This window comes from Myiozetetes cayanensis, unplaced genomic scaffold (assembly GCF_022539395.1).
Source record: "Myiozetetes cayanensis isolate MyiCay16 unplaced genomic scaffold, myiCay2020 scf16, whole genome shotgun sequence".
NCBI classification, from domain to species: Eukaryota; Metazoa; Chordata; class Aves; order Passeriformes; family Tyrannidae; genus Myiozetetes; species Myiozetetes cayanensis.
The window spans coordinates 8,271,854-8,294,526 of record NW_026087270.1 but is presented as its reverse complement, the minus strand read 5'-3'; the positions used below and the strand labels follow the sequence as shown (position 1 = coordinate 8,294,526).

Here is a 22,673-nt window from a genome sequence, read left to right as displayed (position 1 = left end):
GAAGTCGCTCAAGCTCTTGGAGGAGGAGCAGTTGCCACGCCAAGAGGTGCTCCCTGTCTGCAAGGGGGGAGCATCAGACCTCTGGTCTGCCTGTATCAGCCCTGGGAAGGTCACACACACGTGGCTGTGATCAGAGTCCCTCGGGAAATGTGATTTTGTGCGAACTGCCAGGCTTCGTCTCAGCCAAAGGAGGAAACTTTAAGGGAAATTGATAAAATCTGACACCACTTAAAAGAACTGATGTATTAATTATTATATTTACTGTCATTAATATCATTTTCTCTAAATCTTAATTTTTTTTTTTATTGTGGGCAACTCAAGTCCTTGCTTTTTGTTCACAATATGGATTTATTTCAGCAGTGGTGGTGATAAAGTGGACATCTAGTGTAAAAATCTCTCTGATATTTGGGATGCTTGATTTACAGCTTTGGTTTTACTTTATTTTACTATTCTGAATGTCATCTTGCAAAAGAAATGGAGATTTCATAAAATTGGTGGGTTTGGAGAGTTTGTTGAATGTTGGTTTCTATGTTCATCGTATCTATCTAGTGTCTAAATATTAAAACTTTTTCTTAATGCTTTCCTTATTTGTACTTGATATTTGGTACTGACAGTGGCAATATGTTTCCCAGTGGGACACTTTTCTTTTACCCCACCAAATTTTTTTGAACATCACTTGAACTTCTGCACATTTCTCACAAATCTCTTGTCTCTCCCAGGCACCTTTTTTTTTGAACTTCCTCTGAAGCTGAGACCTTGTGTGAAAACCTTTTTCTGTGCTTGTCACTGAACACATTAAAGCAGTCATGTCTTTTTGTAAAAATGCTGTGGAGTGAATAGAATGTTTTGGGACCTAAGTGCTGACTGTTTGCATGTATTTAATTTCAACTCACTTTATCATCTGTTTTTTGTGCTTATATATGCCTATATTGACATTTAACAAATAGACAGTGTTGAAATATTGGTATAGTTCAACATATTTGTGCCTGAATGCAGTGTCTGCTTACAGTCATTTTAAGGAGTGGATTAGAACTTTTTAACAAAAATACATACCAGACATTTTTGCTTACATTTTGTTCCTTTCTTTCCTCATTTCTGGCTTGTACTGTCCGTATGCCTAGGCTTAACATGGTGATAAAGTAGTAAAAGTCTGGGTGTAAACCAGTGTTTTATGATTTAAATAAATGTTACAGCATTTTTATGTCTGTATGTAATACATAGAGGACCTAAAAATGTAGATTTGCTTGTTTTATGCATAGTTAATGTCACTGAAGGGTTGCACATGGCTTATGTTTTTCTTTACCCTGAAACACTTGGGTGTTAGCTCCTGGATACCGTGGGCAGACTCAGTGACAGATGCAAACACAGGATTTGTCATATTGTGCATTATATTGTATTTCAGTGGTTTTCTGCTTCATTTGTTAAAATTTGGCTTTTGACAGACTTCCATTTTCAAGCATCATGGTATTTCATACTGAAAGTTTGTGAAAGTCAGTTAAATTCAATTTAAAGCCAACAAAAATGAGTGAAAGTGTGTGGGGTTTGGATTTGTAAATATTTGGGGATTATGTTACTTCAGAAACACTACACAACATAAATGTTTGGCTTTTTCTTTTCTTTCTCACTGGGAACTCATATGTCTTTGGAGGCTGGTAATGAAATGCAAAAATATTCTGGTTTTGAAACTAAGGTGTGTAAGATGGAAAACATATAATCTGCAAAATGGTCATGAAATGATTGATGTTTTTTCAGTTTGTGTGCTTAGCTCCCTTTTGCTTAAAAGTGTGAACTAAGCTCTTCAAATAGTTCTTTTTATCTGCAAATTCCCTTAATTATTCCTCCCCTATTCCTGCCCTTGAATACAGGCCCTTTGAGTGTACATCTTGCCACATAACACTCGTAAGTTGGAAGGAAAGAGCACTTTTTTTTTCTCCACATGAAATTACTGGATTTTTAGGCAGCAAACTTGAAGTGTGATTTCATGGTGGAAGCATAAACCTGGCAGTCAAAAGATGTGAGTAGTGCTCACAGGGTGATTCTAGCAAGTCTGATTTATTTCTGGCTTTTTTTTTCCTGTGAAATGTTGATAGAAATAAGAGTACATGAGGTTTTATTTACTCATCTTGCAGACTCCCAGACAAAAGTGGAAAGCATTCTGGACATTGACAGTAATTTGGCTGCTGGAAGTTGCCCAAAGTACTGGCAGTATGTTCTTGCTCTTACTGAAAAATAAAGTAGCAGTTCTCCTTTCTTTAATAAGTGCGAGCCTGCTTGGATCCTGCTCAGCAGCCGGTTGTGAAAGTCATCACTTCTAATAGCACAGGGCCCCAGGGACCACCACAGGGCATTGACTGGCTCAGTACTGACTCACAGCCTAAATCGTTGACACTGCTCATCTAGAAAAATGATGCAATTACCGCTCTCCTCCCTAGTCTGGGAAAGCATCTTGGATCTCCTCATTCACAGCTTCAGTTTTCAGAGATGGGCTGAGCCAGTCTGACCGGGGTGAGTTTTCCCTGCTTGCCTATATTTATTATTCCTCATTCTTTACAGTCTTGATTATTTCCTGCAGGTTGTGGAGTGTGTATAACTAAACTGTTAATGGCTTTTGTTGGAAGTTAAAATAGAGAAACACAGACCCCCCCTGACTACTTGCTTAGGAAAGGCATAGAGGTCTATCTTCCCTGAGAAGCTGATCTCTTCTCTTGCTGGCCCTTGCCTGGCACCTCTCTGGGCTGTCCCTCATCTTGGGCCACACGTGGGAGCACAGTTCTTCCCATGGCAGCTGCAGAAACATTTTCAGGTTGAGGAGCACGTTCCTGCTGTCACCTCCTTGTCCAACCTCTGCTCAGCAGCCAAATGCTCTCAGCTGTGTCGGCTGCGCTGCCCACAAAGCTGCTGCACAGTCAGTGACCCGTCTGCCTCTTGGGCAAAAGAAACAAAACCTAGGAGAGACAAATGGTTACTTTTGAGCTGATCTGACTGCATGTAGACCTAGAAAAGTGACAGGCATGTACCAAAAGAATGGTGTGGTGACAAGATAGGAGCAAGTGGTGGGGAGAAAGAGGGAAAAGAAAGAGAAACTTGTTGAGCGTATATTACAGCAGACGCTCCTATTGCAGAGCCACAACCAAGACCTCTGGGTTTAGTTCTTTAAAATGAGCAGCAAACCTTTCCTCTCTAAATTTCTGTTCGTTAAACTGATTTAAACTCCGTGTGTAGGGAGGATGGTGATTTATGAATAAACATGCACTTGCTGTAGTAGGTAGTTGTACTTGAACACACTCCTCACATCTCTCACTTCCCACGTGGGCCCTTCCCCTGTTATACGAGGGTTTGCTGCTCGGGCAGTGAGTTGTGTGTGAGCAATGAGGAAGCGATGGTAATTGTGCATGTGTCAGCTTGAACCAGGCCTGAAAAAGTAGTGGTGGTGTTACAAGCACTTGAAAGAAATGAAAGGAACTTCATGATTTCATCCACTGCTCTGTCATACCATTGCTCAGAGATGCTGATTTCATTTGCTACCAAAAAACTGGTGTTATATGAAAGATTCCCCCCAGCCCCTGTTTGTGTAACTGAATTTACAGCACTGATTGACTGTGTTGTATTTGTAACCACTGTGTCTGTCAGTGGGAGCTGAAGGGTGGACATTCTGCTGTCCTTAACATCATGCATTCTTATTCAATTATATATTTATTTTTAAAAATATAATACAATTACACAATAACTTAATTATTATTTTATGGGATGTTTAAAACCCAGCGTTATGCTTCCTGCCACAGCTGAACAGACATTCTCCTCCAGGAATTATATCAGTTTCTGGAAGTATGAGATTAAAGTCCAGCAAAATATTTAAGTGCCAACAGAGATGTTTACTGTAATGAATTGCTATAGTCCAAAATTATTTGTGTCTTATAAGCTTGGGACTGCTGTATTCCTAAAAAGTCTTGTGAGTATTCCTTTATTTTGTTGGCACCTTTTGTGGGTGGATGTTGGTATCAGATCAGTTCCTCTGGGAAATAAAAAGGGGATACCACACACTTTGAGCCAGCCAACAGAAAATCCATAGGAGGGCTAAAAGCTGAAAAATGGATTTGAGTTCTTTGCTTTAACCACAGCAGTTGTCCCACTCATACTGGCATGGAGGCCTTCAGAAGGTTTGGATAATTTTGTACGTGGACAGGATGGAAATATGGGATTACAGATGAGAGAAATCATTCTGGAATTTATTATGCTTGAACCACAGGATGTGGTCACTGAAATAACATTCTTGGGTTTTTGGCAAAAACCCAGCCATTTCATGTGAGTTTGTAAGACAGGGGTAGCCAAGTTCAGCTGCAGCAAGAGGTAAGATGAAGATGGGAACTGAAGGCTCTTCAGTGAGTTCTAACATGTACAACCAGCATGCTCCTTCACGTTGTAGTTTAGGAATTTAAAAATCCCTTTTATAGGAGAAATCAACACACTCTTGACTCTTCTTGTGGTTTTCAATGTAATTTTGGTGGTAGTGTGGGAGAAGAAGTAGTGCCAGTTTTATCTAATATTTTTTGCTTTGTTCTTTCTTTTTTGTTTCTGAGCATTTCTATTATTTCTACAATAGACTGTCTTGGATGCCTCTGAGTAAAAATAAACTTTAAACTAGTGATCAGTTCAATTTATATTTCCTTATACTGTCTTCTAGCATGGAAGCGATCTTTAGAAGATCTGCAAGTGTGTTAGCCAGGCAGTAAAATAGAAAGAAACATCCCATTATTTGTAATAGTTTTAGTTTGATTTATAAATTAGTGTTCATTAAAAAAATAGTTTGAAATAGATTTTAAACATTTCTGAAAAATATTGAGAGTTTTTAAATAAGAACAGTATGTAGCTGAGGGGAAATAACTTTAGCAGTGTTGTAAAACAACATCTGAAGGATCTGCTGGTTAAGGTAGATTTTAAGTATAGCACAGGATTTTAATGATTCACGTCACATTTTTGTTTTAAAATACTTTCACTTCAGTTAAAATTGCTGTAATGGAATGTGCTTTTTACAGATTAGATATAAAATAGTTTCAAACTGGTACTCAATGCACATTATGCCACGGTATCTTGTCCAACAATACTTCAAATGAATGTCAGTATTTCAGTGCAAAATGATTATTAGTGAAGTTGTTAAAAAGAGATGGTAAAAGAGATTTGCTGTAAAATATTTCACTTCTCAGTATAAATGTGATTATTTGAAATAAATGAAGATATTTTTATAATTGTGGATATTCAGGGTGAGCATTCAAATCAGAGCTCCAGCAGAACTGGTATTGCTGCTGTATCTCCTAGCAGGATAAACCTTGAGTCTCATGGCAACTTTATAGTTTGAAGTTAATAAATAAACTGTGTAGATAACCAGAAACTCTTGGTGCATTGCAGTGCATCTTTACTGAGTTTTGTGATGGTGTCCACTGAACCAATCAGAAAGTCTGAGTAAGGATAGTGTGAACACTTCTGAAAATAGTTATCATTAATGATTTCTATTTATGTTGAAAAAATTAAGTTACTTGTGGCAATAAAAAGCATATATCATAACTGCACCAAAAGAAAAAGTGAAGAGGGCTTTTTTGAAAAAGAAGTCAAACAAAATCAGTGGTTTTTTAGGTTCTGTACAATTTCTGTAGCCACAGCAAATTCTGGGTTTTCAGTTTATTTAGTTTGCTGCTGACTGTCTTAAATAAAACTGTAAAGAATCAACCAAATTTGCAAGTCTTTACTCTAAGCAAGTGTTAAGTTTGGTGAAAGATGGTAAGTCTGGGATTTTTATAATACAGAAAGAATCTATCCCTCTCTTATTGAGTTTGTTATGTGAAATTTGTGTTTCTTGAAGCTAATTAAGTCTCCCTAAAATTAATCAAAAACTGTTGTGATGTTCTTCTCTCCTGTGTGCTGTAATACTCCAAACTCAAAGGAAACATCTGGAAAACAGTAATAGGCAGAGGGTTACTAAGAAGGAAGACCTTCTGTTAATAGTGTAGGGTTTTCCCCCCCCAACTTCTGACAAGTTTTAGTTGATAAAGTTCAGATAGTTTAAAAAAACCAACAAAACACCAACCCCAATGCAGCAAATCTGTGCTGCAGGTGCAGCATTGATCCACCAGCTCAATTCAACACAAATAACAATTTGGTAGGTGTGAAAAGCAACTGCTGCGGTAGCAGCGAGGGGCAGGGCTCATAATGCAACTGGTTAAATGTTCTTCAGTCAAAATGAAAGTGCCCCACAAGCTGTTGCTAGGGAAATAGGCACCTGTGGTTAGTGCTGAATGCAGGGAGGCTTGTCTGTCTTGCAGATCAAAAAATGGCTCAAAGTACTCTGTGTATCACTTTACTGCCGGAAACTTGCAGCTTATCAGCAGATGGGTCTTTGTGCCTCTGAGGAGCTTCGGTTATAAATGTCTTTCTTTTTTAGCTCCCTTCCCTTTAGATTGTGATGTGAAATATTTCTGCCAGGTGCTCCCCTTGTTTGCAGTGTCTGTGTATGGTATAGGAAGGATACTGTCCCTGGGGCCTGGTCCCGAGAACACGTCTAGGGGAGCAGCAGCAAAGTCCCTCTGTATCTGAAGGGAATCTCGCATGCCACTCTTTATCCAGGGCTCTGGCAAAATGTGTATTTTTAGGCACATCTTTTAAAAATAAAAAAAAAAAAACATTAAAATCAGTGCAATTTTGTCAGTTTAATATAGTCCTTACATTAATTCTCTGAGGACCAACTAGGTGTGTTGTAAGTATGAATTACTACAGTTAAGCAACTTCATTAAAATGAGATGATTTTTGAAAACTATCATAGTTTATTTTTCTAAAATCATGAAATTTCTTGGATGCTCTATTTGGGCATCCTCCTCATTTTCCCAGTTGAACACCAGTAAACCACTGCCCAGTGTTGCTGTCCATATGACACTGGTCCATTTAAAAGGCACATGAGGCATCTCATGATTACCAGGAACTCATCCTTAATGCTGGATACATATTACAATGAAAGTAAAACAGCAGCTTATTTGGGCATTCCAGATTGAACATGTAACAGGTTGAACAAAGTCTTATTTTTATCTGCCTTTAAGCATGCACAGAGACAGCAGATTTGTATCTGCCTTTTCAGATGAACTCCATGAGATATCATAGTTTTTTCCCTCTCATCTGCCTCCAAGGCTGCCAAAATGCTTCATCAGGATTTTGACCTTTCTCGTAAGAATCTTTTCCAGTACCACCTCACTTTCATGAATATGGATGCATGTTGGGCTTGGCTAGGTACAGCTGACTGCTGGCCAAAACCTCATGGAACTTCTGTCCCAGAGCTTAGGTATGAACAGGACATTTAGCCCAGGGGGAGAGAATGGAGTGTCTATTTGGAGTGATGACTCAAGTAGTTTGGGTATTCTTGCAAAAATTTAACTGAAAATTAGTGTAGATTTGTTTTAATTCTTGTTGTGATAAAATACTTTGCATCCACTCTGATTTTGTGCCAGATTATTTGGCAGTTTCCCATGCCTTCTGATTTCCAAAGTGGGTTTCTAGTGACAGAGCTTTGGGGTGAACAATGAGGTAGATGTTGAATTGTCCCTTCCCAGCACATCTGTTTAACTTGTATCAGGTTTCCCACTGACATCTTAATTTGGATTTCCTGATCTGGGCTTCTTTTTGGGTCATTCTTTCAGCACAGCTGTATAACCATTTACTCTTCTTGGTTCCTGCCCCTGGTGAGCACGTACTGGATTCCAGCAATGAATAGTGAGCACTTAGGGCTCCTGCTGGTACCTGATACTGTGCTGAGGTATTGAACTCCTCTGGCATCTTGTCACATCTAACCAGTTGTTCCCAGAGTGCATGTGAAGATGATAAAGTAGGAAAGGAGGAAGACAAAGGACTGTTACATATAATATGAATTCCCCTACTAGACAGCTGGTGCTCTGAGTTCAGGGATGATACCTGACCATGTCTTCTGATCATCTGCCTATGTGGAGATGCAATGTCCTGTTCATGACATCCCAGAAATATTCATTTCTGCTCTTCTTGTGCTCCAAGACAAGCAAATGTAGTAGCAGAATATCTTAATTTCCATACTAACAATAGAGAAGTCTTTATCCAGACTTGCAAGGTGCAGGGAGGGAATGTTTTGCTGTTTTTGTTTGTTTGTTTTTGTTTGTTTGTTTGTTTTTGGGGTTTTGTTTGGTTTTTGTTTTTGTTCTTTTTTTGTTTTGGTTTGGGTTTTTTTAGGTGGTTTTCCTACCATGTTGTCATATTTGCAGATCTGTGATATCTTATGCTGTTTTGAATTATGCACTACTTTACTTCAGATTCTCTTCTTGGGGTGTTTTTAAAATTACTGATATTTGATGCTGTATGTAATAAAATTTACTGAAGTACTTAAAGGTTTCATTATCTATAATGCTGTGAAATTTAGTAAAATATTTTTATCCTATTTCTAGCAGAATGTCCTTTGCTTTCACAGAAACTTTGCTTGAAAAGCACTGGGATCAGTTAGCATAAAGATGATGCCTCTCATAAGTCTTCAACCTTCTTCTCAGACATTTCCATCTATCATTAAGTGTTTCAGTCAAGTTACATTCATGCTGCAGTGTGCCACAGTATAATCAAGTACTTTTTCTTCTATGGATTGTTTGGGTAAAGGTTCATAGTATGTAGAGACAGAGATTGAGTAGATTTTTCTTCTGTGAACTATGAGGGGAAGAAATAGAAGCTTTGTTAATGCCTACAGTGGTCCTTGGAGTAAAGATTCCTTGTCTTGTTGCAGGTTCCTGTGTGTGATACATCAAAAGATTTAGTGTCAAGGACTATACCTGAGCGGGCGGCACTCCCTCTGCTGCAGGAATTTCAGAATGACTGGGCAGACCATTGAGGAGTGGGGAAATACAACTTTTGCCAATAAATCCTGTGGCCTGTAATGGTAAGCAAACGTGTTTCTTATCAGTAGTCTCAGGAAGATTTAGGTCCCCAAAAACCTGGAGCAATGTGCTAGGACAGCTCAGCATTACAGTCCAGGTAAAAAGTGTTTTTTCAATGGCTGTTGCTGAGGTTTAACACCCTGCCCTGGGCACTGGTTGGGTGGGTGCTGACCAGTGGTAACCTGCACCAGGGGTTTGGTGCATATGTCACTATTCTGGAAGGTTCTTCTGTGAACTTCATGTTTCTCTGAGGCAGTAACTGCATAGCTTTTTAGGAAAGTGACTTTTTTTTTGCCACATCCTGAAGATTTGCTATGCCTATTGTGTTATTTCAGTTTTGGAATTAACAAGTTTTGCTTTAATGCTAGTCAACTGGACTTAGTATCAGCAAATCCAGAAGACAAAACTGCTTAAGGAGAATTTATATTAAAGGTGTCTGCTTCATTTTGGCTGTGCCAGGTGAGATAGCCAAGTTTTCCCTGGTGAGTCAGTGCTTTATGTGGTGCAGGTTTCCATAGTCTGTTGGAGCTAGGAACAGTTTGACAGGGCTGGCTGTCGGACTAAGCTTTGAAAATGGTAAGATGAAAGATAAGATGAAAGAAGAAGACAGTTGATTAGGTCTGTGTTTAGACAATCAAAACTTAGCATGGAAGAAAATGTCCCATGAGGCATGTTGGTTGTCACTGGAAAGCTCTCACTGCTTCTTCATGGTTCCCTCTTTGTGATCCAAGAGAGCTTACTCAGCCACTCATGAATGCTTGGCTTATGTTGTCTTGATCAGAGAAAAATACGTATACAACTCCTAAAAATTTTCTAGTGTGTGTTGCTTTCAAGTGAGCCTGAAAATAGAAGATTTCAGAGGTTTGCAGTGCATTATCATCCTTTTATGTCAGAATGAGTCCACAAAGGACCTTTCCTAAACCAGGTATTATGATTTGGAAAACTGTAAAATAATTGTGTGTGTTTGACTGCTGCTGCGTCCTGAGGTAGGGTATGAATGTAGAAACAATGCTTCCATTAGAAATGTCTGTCTCCTTGGTGGTGTTTTTAATATTTAACCTCCAAGGGAGGGAACTTCCTCATTGCAAGTGTTAGTTTTAGTGTTTTTGGCTGTGAAGTACGGATGTGGTTTTGTATCAAATGTTGTACAGTTAAGTTTGGGGAACATTAAAATTTCCCTGTAATAAGTAGAATATAGAAGTAAGATTTCCAAAACATGTACTTGATAGGACTTATTCTTGAAGTACCAGTCATTAAGTAAAGGGGGGGATTGGATTTAATGTCTTCTTACCTTCCCCCTTGTTTCATAAATAGCATGAAGGCTTTGCTTTCACAAAGGGCATTTTATACATTCACATTCGTACTGTAATATCACCCTGCAGTGCACTGCTCCAGGTACTGATGTCCATCTCTTGGCCATGTGCTGAGATTTATTTCCCAAGTGAGATTGCCGGTGAGTCTGATTGCTTTGGGAAGAGCTGAGTAAACAGAAATTCAGATAGAAGCAGTGGCTTTGGCCTTTGGCAATAGACATAAGGGATGTTCTTACATTATGGTTTACTCTTGCATTTTGGTTATCATGTTTGGCAAAATTGTTTTTAAAAAAATATTTGGTTCTGTAAAAATTAGAGACTGGAGCAAAAAACAGTCAAAGAAACCGAAGTTGTTGTTGATGTCAATGCATTGGTTGAATTTTAGATGCCATGTGCATTTCTATTCACTTCAGTAGCATGGAAGTATTGTAGGTAGAAGAGAGGAGCCCCTTTCTCTGTTGTACTGGTTTTAGCTGGACCCAACCAAAACATCAAATGATTTCTTATCCTACTGGTTTTATCTTCTTCCCTCCCATGGCGTGGCCCTTGTCCCTGCACCTGTTCTGTGCAAATACACTATTTACCCTAGAGGTGGGAAAGACTCATTTCTGTGTTGAACTGTAACAACCCCCTTAAATAACTATGTGAGACAGCAAAAAATGAGAGTAATGGGTCATGCCCCTTACACTCCTGTGTAAGTGTTCACTGTGATTTATTTTAATTTTTATTTTTTATTGCACATTTATTGGTGTTTTTAGTTATAGTTAGAAGAGTCCACTTACATCCCAGTACTGTCTCTGTCACATGGGCAGTCTGTACTGCTTGACTGCTTTACTAAAATAAAATATCTGGAGCATATTCAAAATATTGCAGTACAAATGAGAGAGGTTTCATTGTAGATGTAATTAATGATATTGAGATTAGAAAATGTAACATCCTAAGCACTTTTGTTTGCTATATGCTGTAGTTCTGTAACCTAAATGAGATAATGCCTGAAAAGAAACAACTTGACAGTTCAAACATATCTTTCTTGATTTTTTTTTTCTTATTGCTTATTTCAATAAAGGCTGAGTATTACCTACTGCAATACATTTTTTTCCTTAAAAAATACATCTTCTGAAAATATCAGGAATTTTAATTTTTGTGAAAATCAGGGATATTCTAGTAGAAGTTATTGAGGTTTATACACACAGAGACTCTGTCCTATTCCTGCCTTAGCTGAAAACTCTATTTTTCCCCATAGTGCTCAAATTTAATATTCTGTGTTTCAAGTTGGTTTTTTTCTGCAGTTTATATAGCTTGATATTGTGGGTTTTATTGCTTTAAATAACTGCACAAGCACTCGGCTTTTGGTATAATTAAACTGAAATTACACAATGAAAAGCTATCCTGGCTTCTGAGGACACTGTGCTCGAAGACATGAATTTTAAATAGGTCACTGAAAACTGAAAGTGTAAGTGGAATATTGACTTTTGAGTGGTAAGTTCAATTTTAAACCAGCTAAAGTCAGGAAATCTATCTGTAAGATGTGAGGGGGAGTCAGGGAGTCAAGAAATAATCACACACCTTGGGTTTTGAAAGATGCAAAGCACAGCTCAGTTCCCTTCAGGTGTGATGTATCTCTTTACTCCCTGGAGTTTGCTGCTTATGAAAACCAGGCTTATGAAAGGACTGCTTCCCCCCTGCCCCACTGAGCCGGACCCAGCAGTTAATTACAAGCCTCAATAGATTAGTTGGTTAAACCATCGTGTGTTTTAACAATAAAAACTACCTTAGAGAAGCAGTAAACCCTCCCACGTAATTCAGTTGCATCAGGCTCATTATATGGATTCTTCTTCCTTTTTTTACTGAGTTTGTGAGCTGGTCTTAAATTACCAATCAGTTTTCTGAGCCATCTTCTGTCACCATCTCTCTGCCCTACCTGGATCAGTAGCACAGAGATTTCTTTTATGTGACTGTAATCTCTTTCCTCAAAGCACATCCTGTAATAATAGTGCTACTTAAAATTGAGCAACAAACACTCCCCCTTCCCGCCCCCAGCTTTAGAAGTGGTGTTCTTCATCTTCTTTTTCGGAGGCTGTGGACCTGGGAGAGGTGATGAGTCAGTTTAACAGCTCATTGCTGCCCTTGCTTTCCTGCTTGTGGTTTGCTTTTCCTTTCAAACCCTGGGCCATCTCCAGAGCTCATCGGTACCTCTGCTGTTGCACTGCCCCACCCTGACAGAGGTGTATTGTAGAACAGACAATTAGAGAAGAAGCAATCTACTGATATAAGAGAAAGTTCAGTTCCAATGTATTCTTTGCACTATATTTAGCATTGTCATTGCCATGGCTCTTAATGTTCAAGGGCAAAGCTGAGGTGATGTAGTGTTGCTGATTGCTCAGACGCATGGTGGGATTTCTCCCACTTTTGGTTTTGTTGTAGTTTTTGTTTGTTTTGGTTTTGTTTGTTTTTTCAAATGACAGATTACTTTTTGTATTGATTTGGCTCCTTTGTGTAAATATATTTCTAAGTGATGATGTGTTGTGTGCATCCTCACTTTTTGTAAGAAAATAGAAGGTAAATGTAACGAAGATTTTTTTGTGTTGCAGAAGGAGCTCTTCAGAAATTAAATGCAATTAAGGAAAATTAAATTTTGCGTGAAAGCCTTCAAAATATAAGCACCTTTGTAAAGAAACTTGCCACTGCTAGCATAGATCACTAAAAACACACCTGTTCTCCATTTAATATTTTTGTATGAGTAGAAAAAGCCAAGGTGACTGCAGACTAACATTTGAAAGCAAAGTCTAAAAGGAAGAAGTGTTGTCTTTAACATGAATGGTATTTCCTGTGGTGTACATTGGGATTGCTAAAGTTCATTTCCTAGACTGAATTAGTTGTGGAGTCCACTAGACTGGAGATTATTTTTGCCTGAGATCCATAATTAATCTACTAATCTCCTTCAATTACTCTACTGGATGTTTATAGATTCCTGATTCTCTTTAAATATCTGCTAATGGATAATTACAGTCAGCAATCATTCTTGTCAGGGAAATTGCTAAAGTAATTTCAGAAACACTGTTGTTATTTGTGTGAAACAAAAGATAGAATGAAAATCAAAACTGTACCTTCTGTCTGGTCCTGTAGTAGTTGAAGATGGAAAAACTGTCTCTGCTTGCTTTTGTGAGCAGTTATTGAGAGGAATAAGGCAATTTATATCAATTCATTTGGTTCTTGCTGTTGGGGTTTGTTTTAATATTTTGGAGTGAGACTGCTCTTTGGTAACCAGACAGCTCCGGGTGATCAAGGCTTGAGTTCTTGTCAAATGAACAATTAAGTGAAAAAATGCTTTAAAAATTATCCAGGTGTTTACTGTGGATGTGTTCATTTTTTGAATACATCAGTAGCTTTGAAATTAAAAACAGATCTGCAGTATTCTTGGATTCTCTTTGGAAAGGCAATAACTTGGTCAGGAGCTGCTTTGAATAATTCTCCTGAGGCGGGGGAAAGGACGGGATCCCTGGCTGTCTGCACAGAAGGGTGAAGGTTTGCCAGATCCACTCAGCCTGTGACCGAGCCAGCACCTGAAAACTGTTCCTACTCTACAAATACAGAGAATAAAGGAGGGCCATCCCAAGACCTGTTTCATCGTTATCAGTCTGACTTTTGGATCAGGTGTCACACCGGGCTTTCTGTTGCTCCGCCTTGCATTGTGCCTGGGATGAGCAGCTCTCTCTGCTCCTCTCCCTCGGTGCCTTCAGTGTTCTCCCCTTTCTCTCTCCTCCATCTGCCCTTGCATTGCTTCATGCAGACACTTGCAAGAACTTTTTCATTGTTTTTTATTCTGAAATACACTTTTGGAGGGAACTGGGACAGCAAGCCTGTCATCTCTTTTACACAGTGGTTCACATCAGGCAGTGTGTTCCTGCAACCCCACTCCCATGGTAAAGGCATTCTTCAGGCTGTTCAGTGAGCTGTCTGTCTCTCTGGTGCATCACAGTCCAAACCTTTCTACTGTTTGTAGTGTGTTTTCTTTGTTATTGAAAGACAAATTCAGACAAATGTTGCTTGCCCCTGTACACAGCTTCTGCTAGTTCTATCTTCAGGGAAAAAAACTGGATTGTACTCAATCGAAGTAGTTCTGCAATTAACTTGGACTTGGAAAAGGCATTAAAAAATTATGCAAATGTTTCCATTTCTTCTTAATATCTCCTTTAAGTGGCAGTGATTTCTAAGATTTACACTTCTTTGCAAGAAGATTATTATTCACATGCAGATGGTATGAGCACCAGAATGATTTTTTCAAGTGAGAAATGGGAGGCCCTTAATTATGAGGAAAAGCTCAGTAATAACCAGTACAGGTGAGATATTAGGTGTGTCATTAACTACACATGGGACAGATGTATTAAAAGGTGTCTTCAATTTTATTTCTGTTTTTAATACCTATGTCAGTTTATTCGGTAAAAGTGATGCAATACAGTCTTCTCTCTTTTTGTGATTAATCAAAGTCTGTGATATAGTCTGGGCAAGCAGTTATAGTTACTCATTTTGCAAAAGTTCACTTTTTTTACCCAGTCTCACTACTGACATACCTAGTTTTGCCAGCTTGGTCATTAATAATTGGGTAGTGTTTGATCCTATTTAGAGGTGAAATCACTCACTATGGTTTCTGAAATGTTCTTCTGTTTGTAGTGGGAATGCAGTAGAAACGTGCATGTGCAGTTAAGCATTTTGCCTTTTGAAAGTAGCTGGCTAAGATAGACTTTTCTAAAAGAAAAAAAAAGTGAGTTTATTGGGTTCTTTCTTCCCAGAGCACTGGCCTTAGGCACCATGGTGATGGCAGTCAAGTGGCAAAGAAGCTATGGTCCAGCTATCAAGTTTTAATAAGACTTCTGAAATCCTGTTTTTCATGCTTCCCTCCATCTTACCCCCGTCTATTTTTTTTTTTTTTTTTTTTTTGGCTCTTGGCACTGAGTGAACTATATTCATGAATCTATTTGAAGAATACTGGTCATTACTAATTAACAATACAGTTCACTCCTTAATGTTCATTGTTAACAGAACACATGTGTTGCCTTGGAAACATGATCACTTTTAGTGGAATGAAATATATGGAACTAGACGTTAAGTATCTTTTAAAAAAAAGTTTATTGAATTTTGGCTTGGACAGCTTTTCTATGCCTTAATTGAAGTGTGAAAGGAATAAGAAAAAAGGATTTCATAATTTTTAAGATGCATGTTTTGGAAAAGAATTCAAAGTATATCCTGATCAAAGATTTTATGTATTTATTATATATATATATATACAGGAGCACACAACTTCAAAAGAGGAGTGAACATTCAGTCACACAACATGCTCATGGAAACTGCTGTTTGCTCAAAGAAAAAAACCCAAACCCATGTTTTATGAAAATGTACATATGAAAATGTTTGAGTTGCCGGAGAAAGGAGCAGTTGGGGTGGGCAGAGCAGCTGTGGGTGAGCTCTGTGCCTGCTGGGCACCACTGCCCACGCACGGGGCTCTTGGGCTGCCCCCACACCGGGCAAACAGCTTTTATTCGCTGGTTAGAGCAGGCAGGTAGAAAGTGTAAGGCATGATCTATTTTTATTTCTCTCCCCCCTGCCTTGGGGAACATTGTATACGCTTAACTGAACACGTTAATGTACTGTCTCTCTGCAGTGTTCATCCCAGTAAGTGAGATTCAACCTTCTTGAGAAAGGAGTTGGAGACTTGCAAAATAGTAATTAAAAACAAAAACTTCTGCCAAAAATTCCTATCTGCACAAATACGAGTTGATCTGGAGATTGATGCGTAGAGCTGATGATGAGTTGCCTGTGGTTTTGGGGAGGCTAATTCTTGCTTTTGATTGCATTGGAAATCTGAACTTGATGCTCATGAGAAGCAAAACCAGAGAACGTGGGTTGCTCTGTGTGCCTGAAGATCACAGAGACAGCAGCGAGAAGACAAAACTTCTGTTTGAAGCTGTAGCTTCAGCTGTGTTTTATTGTGTGCTCTGGGAGCTGAGAGAAATAGCAACCAACCTGGGAGAAAATGCCAGCTAAAGGTAAATACTTCTTCAATGAAAATGATGACTGCAGGATATCAGACCCACTCTATGAGAAGTACCGCTACACAAGCCAGCAGCATCCCCTCCTGCTACTGCTGCTCTTCATTGCAATCATCTTCTGGGCTACTCTAATTATCATCTTCTTTGTTACTGATGTGAGTATATTTTTTTTTTCCTCTGTTCAGTGTTTTCAAAGATGATGAAGAGTCACGATGAGACATTTTTGGCTAAATAACTTTCATAGCCCCATGGTATCACAGCTGAAAGAAATCAAGTAATTGTGAATGCAATACTCTGTATGTTTTTGAAGGGATGGGAAGAAAGGAGACAATGCTGTCAGGCACATGCACAGTTACTAAAAGGATTTTTTTTTCTTTCTATATGTTTTGAGAAAACGATAAACTATTTTAAATGCTAGTTATGATAATAAGTGAGTAATAAAAGAGCCAAGGAAGGAACAAGAGCATAAGTTAAAATGTCCTGCATTTCTTGTATGTTTTTTAGAGTCATATAAGGAATGTAAAATATTATAGTGATTTGTTGTTATGAATTCCTGAGGTGATGTGGTTTTTTAAAGATTTGTAGATCCACAATAGGAATCTCCCAATACAGTGTTCTGTTGAATCAACAGGCAGTTAGCAAAGAGCAGGTTTCCTATAGGCATAAGAGAGAAGAGGCTTAAAGAATTTTTTTGTTATGTAGTGTAATACAATTTTCTGAAAAGAAATTCAGTGTTCTTCAAGCCAGCCCAGTTGACAGTTGGTAAAAAGGGGAGTTTAAATAAAGATAATGTTGCAAAGAGGTAATAAGCTAGCTTTTATAATCTTTCATTGCCTTGTAACACTGCTTTCCAAACACTGTGCTTCATGATAGTGTCTTTAAGTCTCTCTTTAGCAACAAATCTAATCTTGCCATTTGCACTTGTAACCCTTTTAGCTTTTATTTCTTAGGAAAGGAAAGAAGTAGCAACACTATTTGTAACAAGTCATCTCCTGTAAATCTTGGAAAATTTTTTTAGCTAAAGCTTTTTTTTTAGCAAGCTTTTCAGCAAAGCTTGAACTGCTTAAATACATTTCTTTTTGTGTGCATCTGCATTATAGACATAGTGTAGTTATAACTTAGCTTAAAAGACAAACCCCAAACCACTACTTTGAAAAATAATAATGGTGGAACTTAAGTGGAATGAGTATCTAGAATAGTATTTATTATATCATCTCTATATGGGTGAATATGAGAAAGTGTCAATACTGCCACAGCTAGTCTGCTTAGGAACTCAATTTGGAATGTTTTAAAGGTATCCAAGCTGTTTCCAGGATGGTATAGATGCATTTTTCACTTTTCTAGAGGGGACATTTGTTTTGCTTTTGCAGGTAGCACGTTCTCATCCTGCCTTCATTATCGCAGTGTGTGCTGCCCTGGTCATATTTGCAGTCATGTACTTGCTGCTGTGCATTGAATCCCTGTTCCGAAGGTGGCTGACGTTCTTTGGAGTGATGATTTGGATGTGCTTCCTAACTGTGGGATATGTATCTCTTTTTGAAGAAAATCATTATCAGCTGTGGGAACAGGTATGGATGTCTTGTTCTTTCAGGTACTTACACAGAACTGATGGTATACAGGAATGTGTTTGTTATAACACCATACCAATTTTTTGGGGTGAGATTTGGGTTCACTTTTCTAAATTGGTTTCACTGATTTATCACAGTAAGTCTTAGTTTGTGTTCTTTGTTATAGTGAAATATAGTTCAGCTGAGAAAAGTAGATAACTGCTTAAATCTATGTGGGAATTACATCTTTAAGTTGTAAATGAATTGTATTTTTATTTAGGATTTTTACGAAATCTGAATTACTATCAATTTATCTCCAAGAGAATTTTTCATAATAATACTTGCTTTGTTAATGTATATGGGTCAAAGAGGTGTTCAAGAAATGTATAAAGGACTCCAGAGCTGGGTGTGCCCTAGGGAGCACGTTTTTAAGTCAGTGGGAGAGGTGAAGTGAACAATAAGAATTAATGACACATCCTGGCATAGCTGGGTGTGGCTAAAGTTCATTGCTTGCTATCTCTGATCAGAAGACGGGCAATTTCATGATGCCAAAAATATCATAATCTGTAGGAAACTCCTCCTAAGCTCTCATAATGCAAGCAGAAGAGTTTTTAATTAAATAAAAATGACTTTTTATCTTGTTTTACTGACTCTTCCCCTTCCCCTCTTTATTTCAATAAAGAAAGATATAAATTATCAGTTAAACAACCAAAATCTGATTTGCATTGTGGCCTGGATCCAGCACTGTTCATTTAGAGTTGCTGTTCAGTATTTTTTAACTTGAGGAAGTAGCTATTACCTTAGGGAAAAAAAACCCAAATTTATTGTTCTTAACTAGAAATACAAATATATAATGAAGCAAGATTTGGTTTTGCTGCTTTTGGTGCTGCAAGTCAATGTGGTGTTGTCATGTGGTAATAATTCATTCATATTTATTTTAAGTCTCAAATATAAAGACGCTCTAGTCAGGAAAGTAGAAGTGAATAGACTCATTTCAGACTTTCACCTCCTTATGAATTTATCACTAATTAAAGCTACTGCTTAAATGCAGATTTGGCCTTTGTTTCTCCATGCTTATAAAACTAGAACACAGCATTCAGAACACTGTGTGATGGGGTTATAAATATGACAGAAAAAATGTTTCTAATCCAACTAAAATAATAAAGACGAACATGGGAAGACTACTTTTACTGAATGAAAAGTTTTATTTGCCTGTTTGTTTGTTTGTTTGTTTCTTTATTGTTGTCCCAATCAAACTATCTATTCTGGCAAAACATTTAAGTGCAGACAGGGCCTTGAGACTTCCTTGAAGGAAGCTCCTGTCTGGAATGGCACAAGCTGAGTTGCCATGATGAGATGGAGCTGAGCCAGGAATGCTGCTGTATTTCCCTCTGATTGGGGTTGTTAGTTTGCATATATAAAAGCTAACAATTTTAACAAATCTATAAACATGGATTTAAGTATTATAGGCCCTGCTACTGACCCCTTGAGGCTTAGTGGCCTGTTGTGCATTTTGTAAAATCTGTGCAGCTAAGTACGTAGTCAGTGGCAATAAAGGTTATTCTTTTTTGTCAGCACCAGGAAGTATTGGTTGGACTTTTGGGTTTTATCAAACACAGGGTAAACACACACATGTGATTGGGCGATGTTAAAATTAGAATAATAACTTGGAGAAGGTGAGAAATCTGATTCCATTCAGTATTGCTACCCTTGCAACACAGTGTTCCTGACGTGTGAGTACAAAGTGCATCCAAAGTGCATCTGCAGCTGTAATGGATAAATTCAGGATAAAGGGCAAGGACAGCTGAAAAAATTATTGGTGATGTGTCATGTTAAACAATCTTGTCTGTGAATCTGTACCTGCTAATTCCCTCAGAACTCTTAGAACTACCACAGTCCTTATGGTTTTAACTGTACTTTTGAAACATGAATATTTAATTGTTCAGAATGAAAGTGAGCAAGAATCCTGCAACTTTGCTCCTTTTTCTGTAGTGATTTTTGGGAGACACCTAATAATATGTATGTGTAATGTTGTTCTTTTTCCTTCTCTCTTTCTTTTTCCAAAGGTGCCATTCTTTCTGTTCATAATCTTCACAGTTTATACCATGCTGCCCTTTGGGATGCGAGGTGCTGTCATAATTAGTGTTCTTTCTGCTCTTTCCCATATTATTGTTCTAAGCACTGTGGTAAGCATGACTTCTCAGGAAAAGAAGGAATCCTTTCTATTTCAGGTAAGGAAATACCACTTGGTTAAGTAATTAAATAACCTAGTCAAATTACCATTTGCTATTGGCATAACTATTCCCTTTAGAAAAGTTCCAGACTTCTACGTGGATGTTTCAAGTTCATGGATTTAGAACTTGGACCCCCAAAATCTTGGGCTTTTCATAAAACTGTGAATTTTTGAATCTATAATGCATATTGTTTTTCTGACGTAAGTGGGAAAAGCAGGATTGTTCTATTAATTTTTAAACAAAGTTATTAAAAATATGACACACTTTGTCATGATCATTCTTACCAATCTGTGCTGTTTCAGGTGGGTCTGTCTAACTTTATCAGGCACTGCCCACAGGGTGGATCAAAAGGGCCATTGCTGCCCTGGGGTGTCAGCAGGGCCTGGGAATGCTGCTGAGTGTTTCCAGGGTTCCCAACACTTATTAATAGGGTGTGTTCAAAGGAGCACCCCAGCTCATTTGATGCGGGTGTGTGCCAGACTCCACACAGTGTGCTGATGCACGAGTTTGTAGACTGGTCTCTCCATAAATCAAACACTGGCGCCTGGAAATAAATGCTAAATGATATAGCAGAACTTTGTTTCGTTATTTTACTGTATATTTGTACAGGAGTGCCTGTGACTGTGAAAGTTAGCTTATGTTTTCCAGCTATATCCTGGCTGATTGCAACACCGTGATTTGTTATGTGACAGGGTAGGAGGAAATGGAAGGAGGTCTGGGATTAATTGTTTTTATGGGACTAGTATGTGTGCTAGTGAAGTATCAATGACTGCTCTGCAGTAGGTAAATATTTTTCTTCTTGTGCAGCTACTTGCCAATGCTGTCATTTTCCTTTGTGGTAACTTGATGGGTGCATTTCACAAACGCCAAATGCAGGTTGCTTCGTGGGATTTGTACAGATACACACTAAAGTGCATTCAGGTCAGAATGAAACTGAAGATTGAAAAGAGGCAACAAGTGAGTGAGCTAATTCATGTCATGAATTGCTTGTTTTCATTTCCAAAGCTGGTATAATTTCATGAGGTTGGTGACTAATGCATGTTGAAAGGCTTGGTCCAGTCTGTGTGATATCCACCTAGTGTCAAAAATAAGAGTTGTGCCATTTGTAACAAAAGAAGGAAGTTAAATGGAGGAAGCTGTTCTCTGGGCCTTGTCTATATGAAAATCACAGTATTTTCGAACAGGAATGTAATTGCCAATCATTTTAGTTACTTTTTTCCTGTATAAACTGTATATACTGACTGACTCAAGGTAACCTAAACAAACGTGTCCTTAATGCCCTCAAATTACATGTAAGGTAATTTCAGCAACTGATTTTATGCTTCCCTTGGTCACCTTTGTTTTGGTCTGAATTCTAAGTTATTATTTTTTCTTATATTTTCTTGTCTCACAAATTATTTTTCTTTTGCTAAAAGGAGAAAATTGGACCCAAAGGGAGAAAACAATCGTGTAATAGATTACAGTAGTTGAAGTATAAATAATTTATTTCCATAAACTCCACTGGTATTTAAAGAATAAGGAAGGAACATTAATTTCTTACTGAGGAAAGACTTTAGAGAGGTATCAAAGCTGAAACTAGGGCACCTTTCCTCTTTTATCCTGGTATAAGTAGGGTTAAGAATAACAGTCTAGAAGGCTGATGTGTGCCATGTTCTCTGCCTACCAGTTATTAGATAAAAGGAAGGGGCTGTAAAGTGACTGACCTGATCAAACTGAAAAGAAGAAAATGCCACACTGCTAGTGCAATCTGTTCCTGATACTAATGTTGTGAGATGAGATGACAAATCTGCATGAAAGTCCTGGCAGAGTTTCCCCACACAGCCACCAGGGAACCATTTGATTACCTTACACAGGCTGTGTGCTCTCATTTCTTGGGCAATGTGGTGACTTCCAGGGGGTTTAGGGCTTTGGTTTTGAGTTTGCTTCTTTTTTAAAGGCTCCTTGTTTGAAGTGTAAATGTGCTTAAGTTTATGGACAGCTTTCTTTTCATCTGTGTGGCAATTTGTCACACAGTAATTTTGAGTATCCTTTTTGCCACAGATTCTTCCTCTGGGAAAAAGATGTGAAAACTGCAATTCAGGGTTCCTCATCACTTCCTTGAAAACAGTGTAATGTGTCAGCCTCCAGTGGTCCTGTTATATGCACTGGGAATCTGATGTCAGTTTAAATTGTTCCCCAAGGTTGATTCTTCTGGTACTAAAATAGTAGATGAGGGGAAGAAGGTGTTTCTATTTCTGGGCAGTCTCAAACCAAACTGCTGTCTATACATTGTGTAGGCCACTACTTAATATTCAAGGACTACTTCTTCCCACTGTGATCCCAAGGTATTTCTTTTCGGTGGCAGGCACTTTTGGTGGCTAAGTAAGCCTGGCAGCTTACTGTCATCTGCACACTGCTGCATAAGGTATTGAAAAAAAGAGACAAAAATATAGTCCAAAGGGACAGATTTTAGTCACACAATTTGATGACCTTGTTGTCGATGCATCTGAAAAAGTTCCTGCTCGTAGCTGCTCCATACAACATTTCCTCTGCTGTGGTGACTCTGCCTCTGGGGTGGTAGAGCCCTTCCTGGGTTAAAGTATTCTCTTTTTGTCTTCCTCTTCTGCCC

At 38.3% G+C, this 22,673-nt stretch overlaps 1 protein-coding gene across 4 annotated transcripts in view; it reads left to right on the top strand.

Moving 5' to 3' along the window:
- Positions 1-22,673, top strand: part of ADCY7 (adenylate cyclase 7) — a 59,275-nt gene that overhangs the window by 10,518 nt on the left and 26,084 nt on the right. For 3 of the 4 annotated variants that reach the window (XM_050311221.1, XM_050311222.1, XM_050311223.1), the window contains exons 3-7: positions 8,774-8,926; positions 15,897-16,439; positions 17,655-17,852; positions 19,898-20,062; positions 20,873-21,022. In XM_050311221.1, coding sequence (XP_050167178.1) covers positions 16,269-16,439; positions 17,655-17,852; positions 19,898-20,062; positions 20,873-21,022 — 684 coding nt within the window. In that variant the 5' untranslated portion in view covers positions 8,774-8,926; positions 15,897-16,268. The remainder of the gene's footprint in view (positions 1-8,773; positions 8,927-15,896; positions 16,440-17,654; positions 17,853-19,897; positions 20,063-20,872; positions 21,023-22,673) is intronic. The other variant, XM_050311224.1, reaches the window with a different exon arrangement.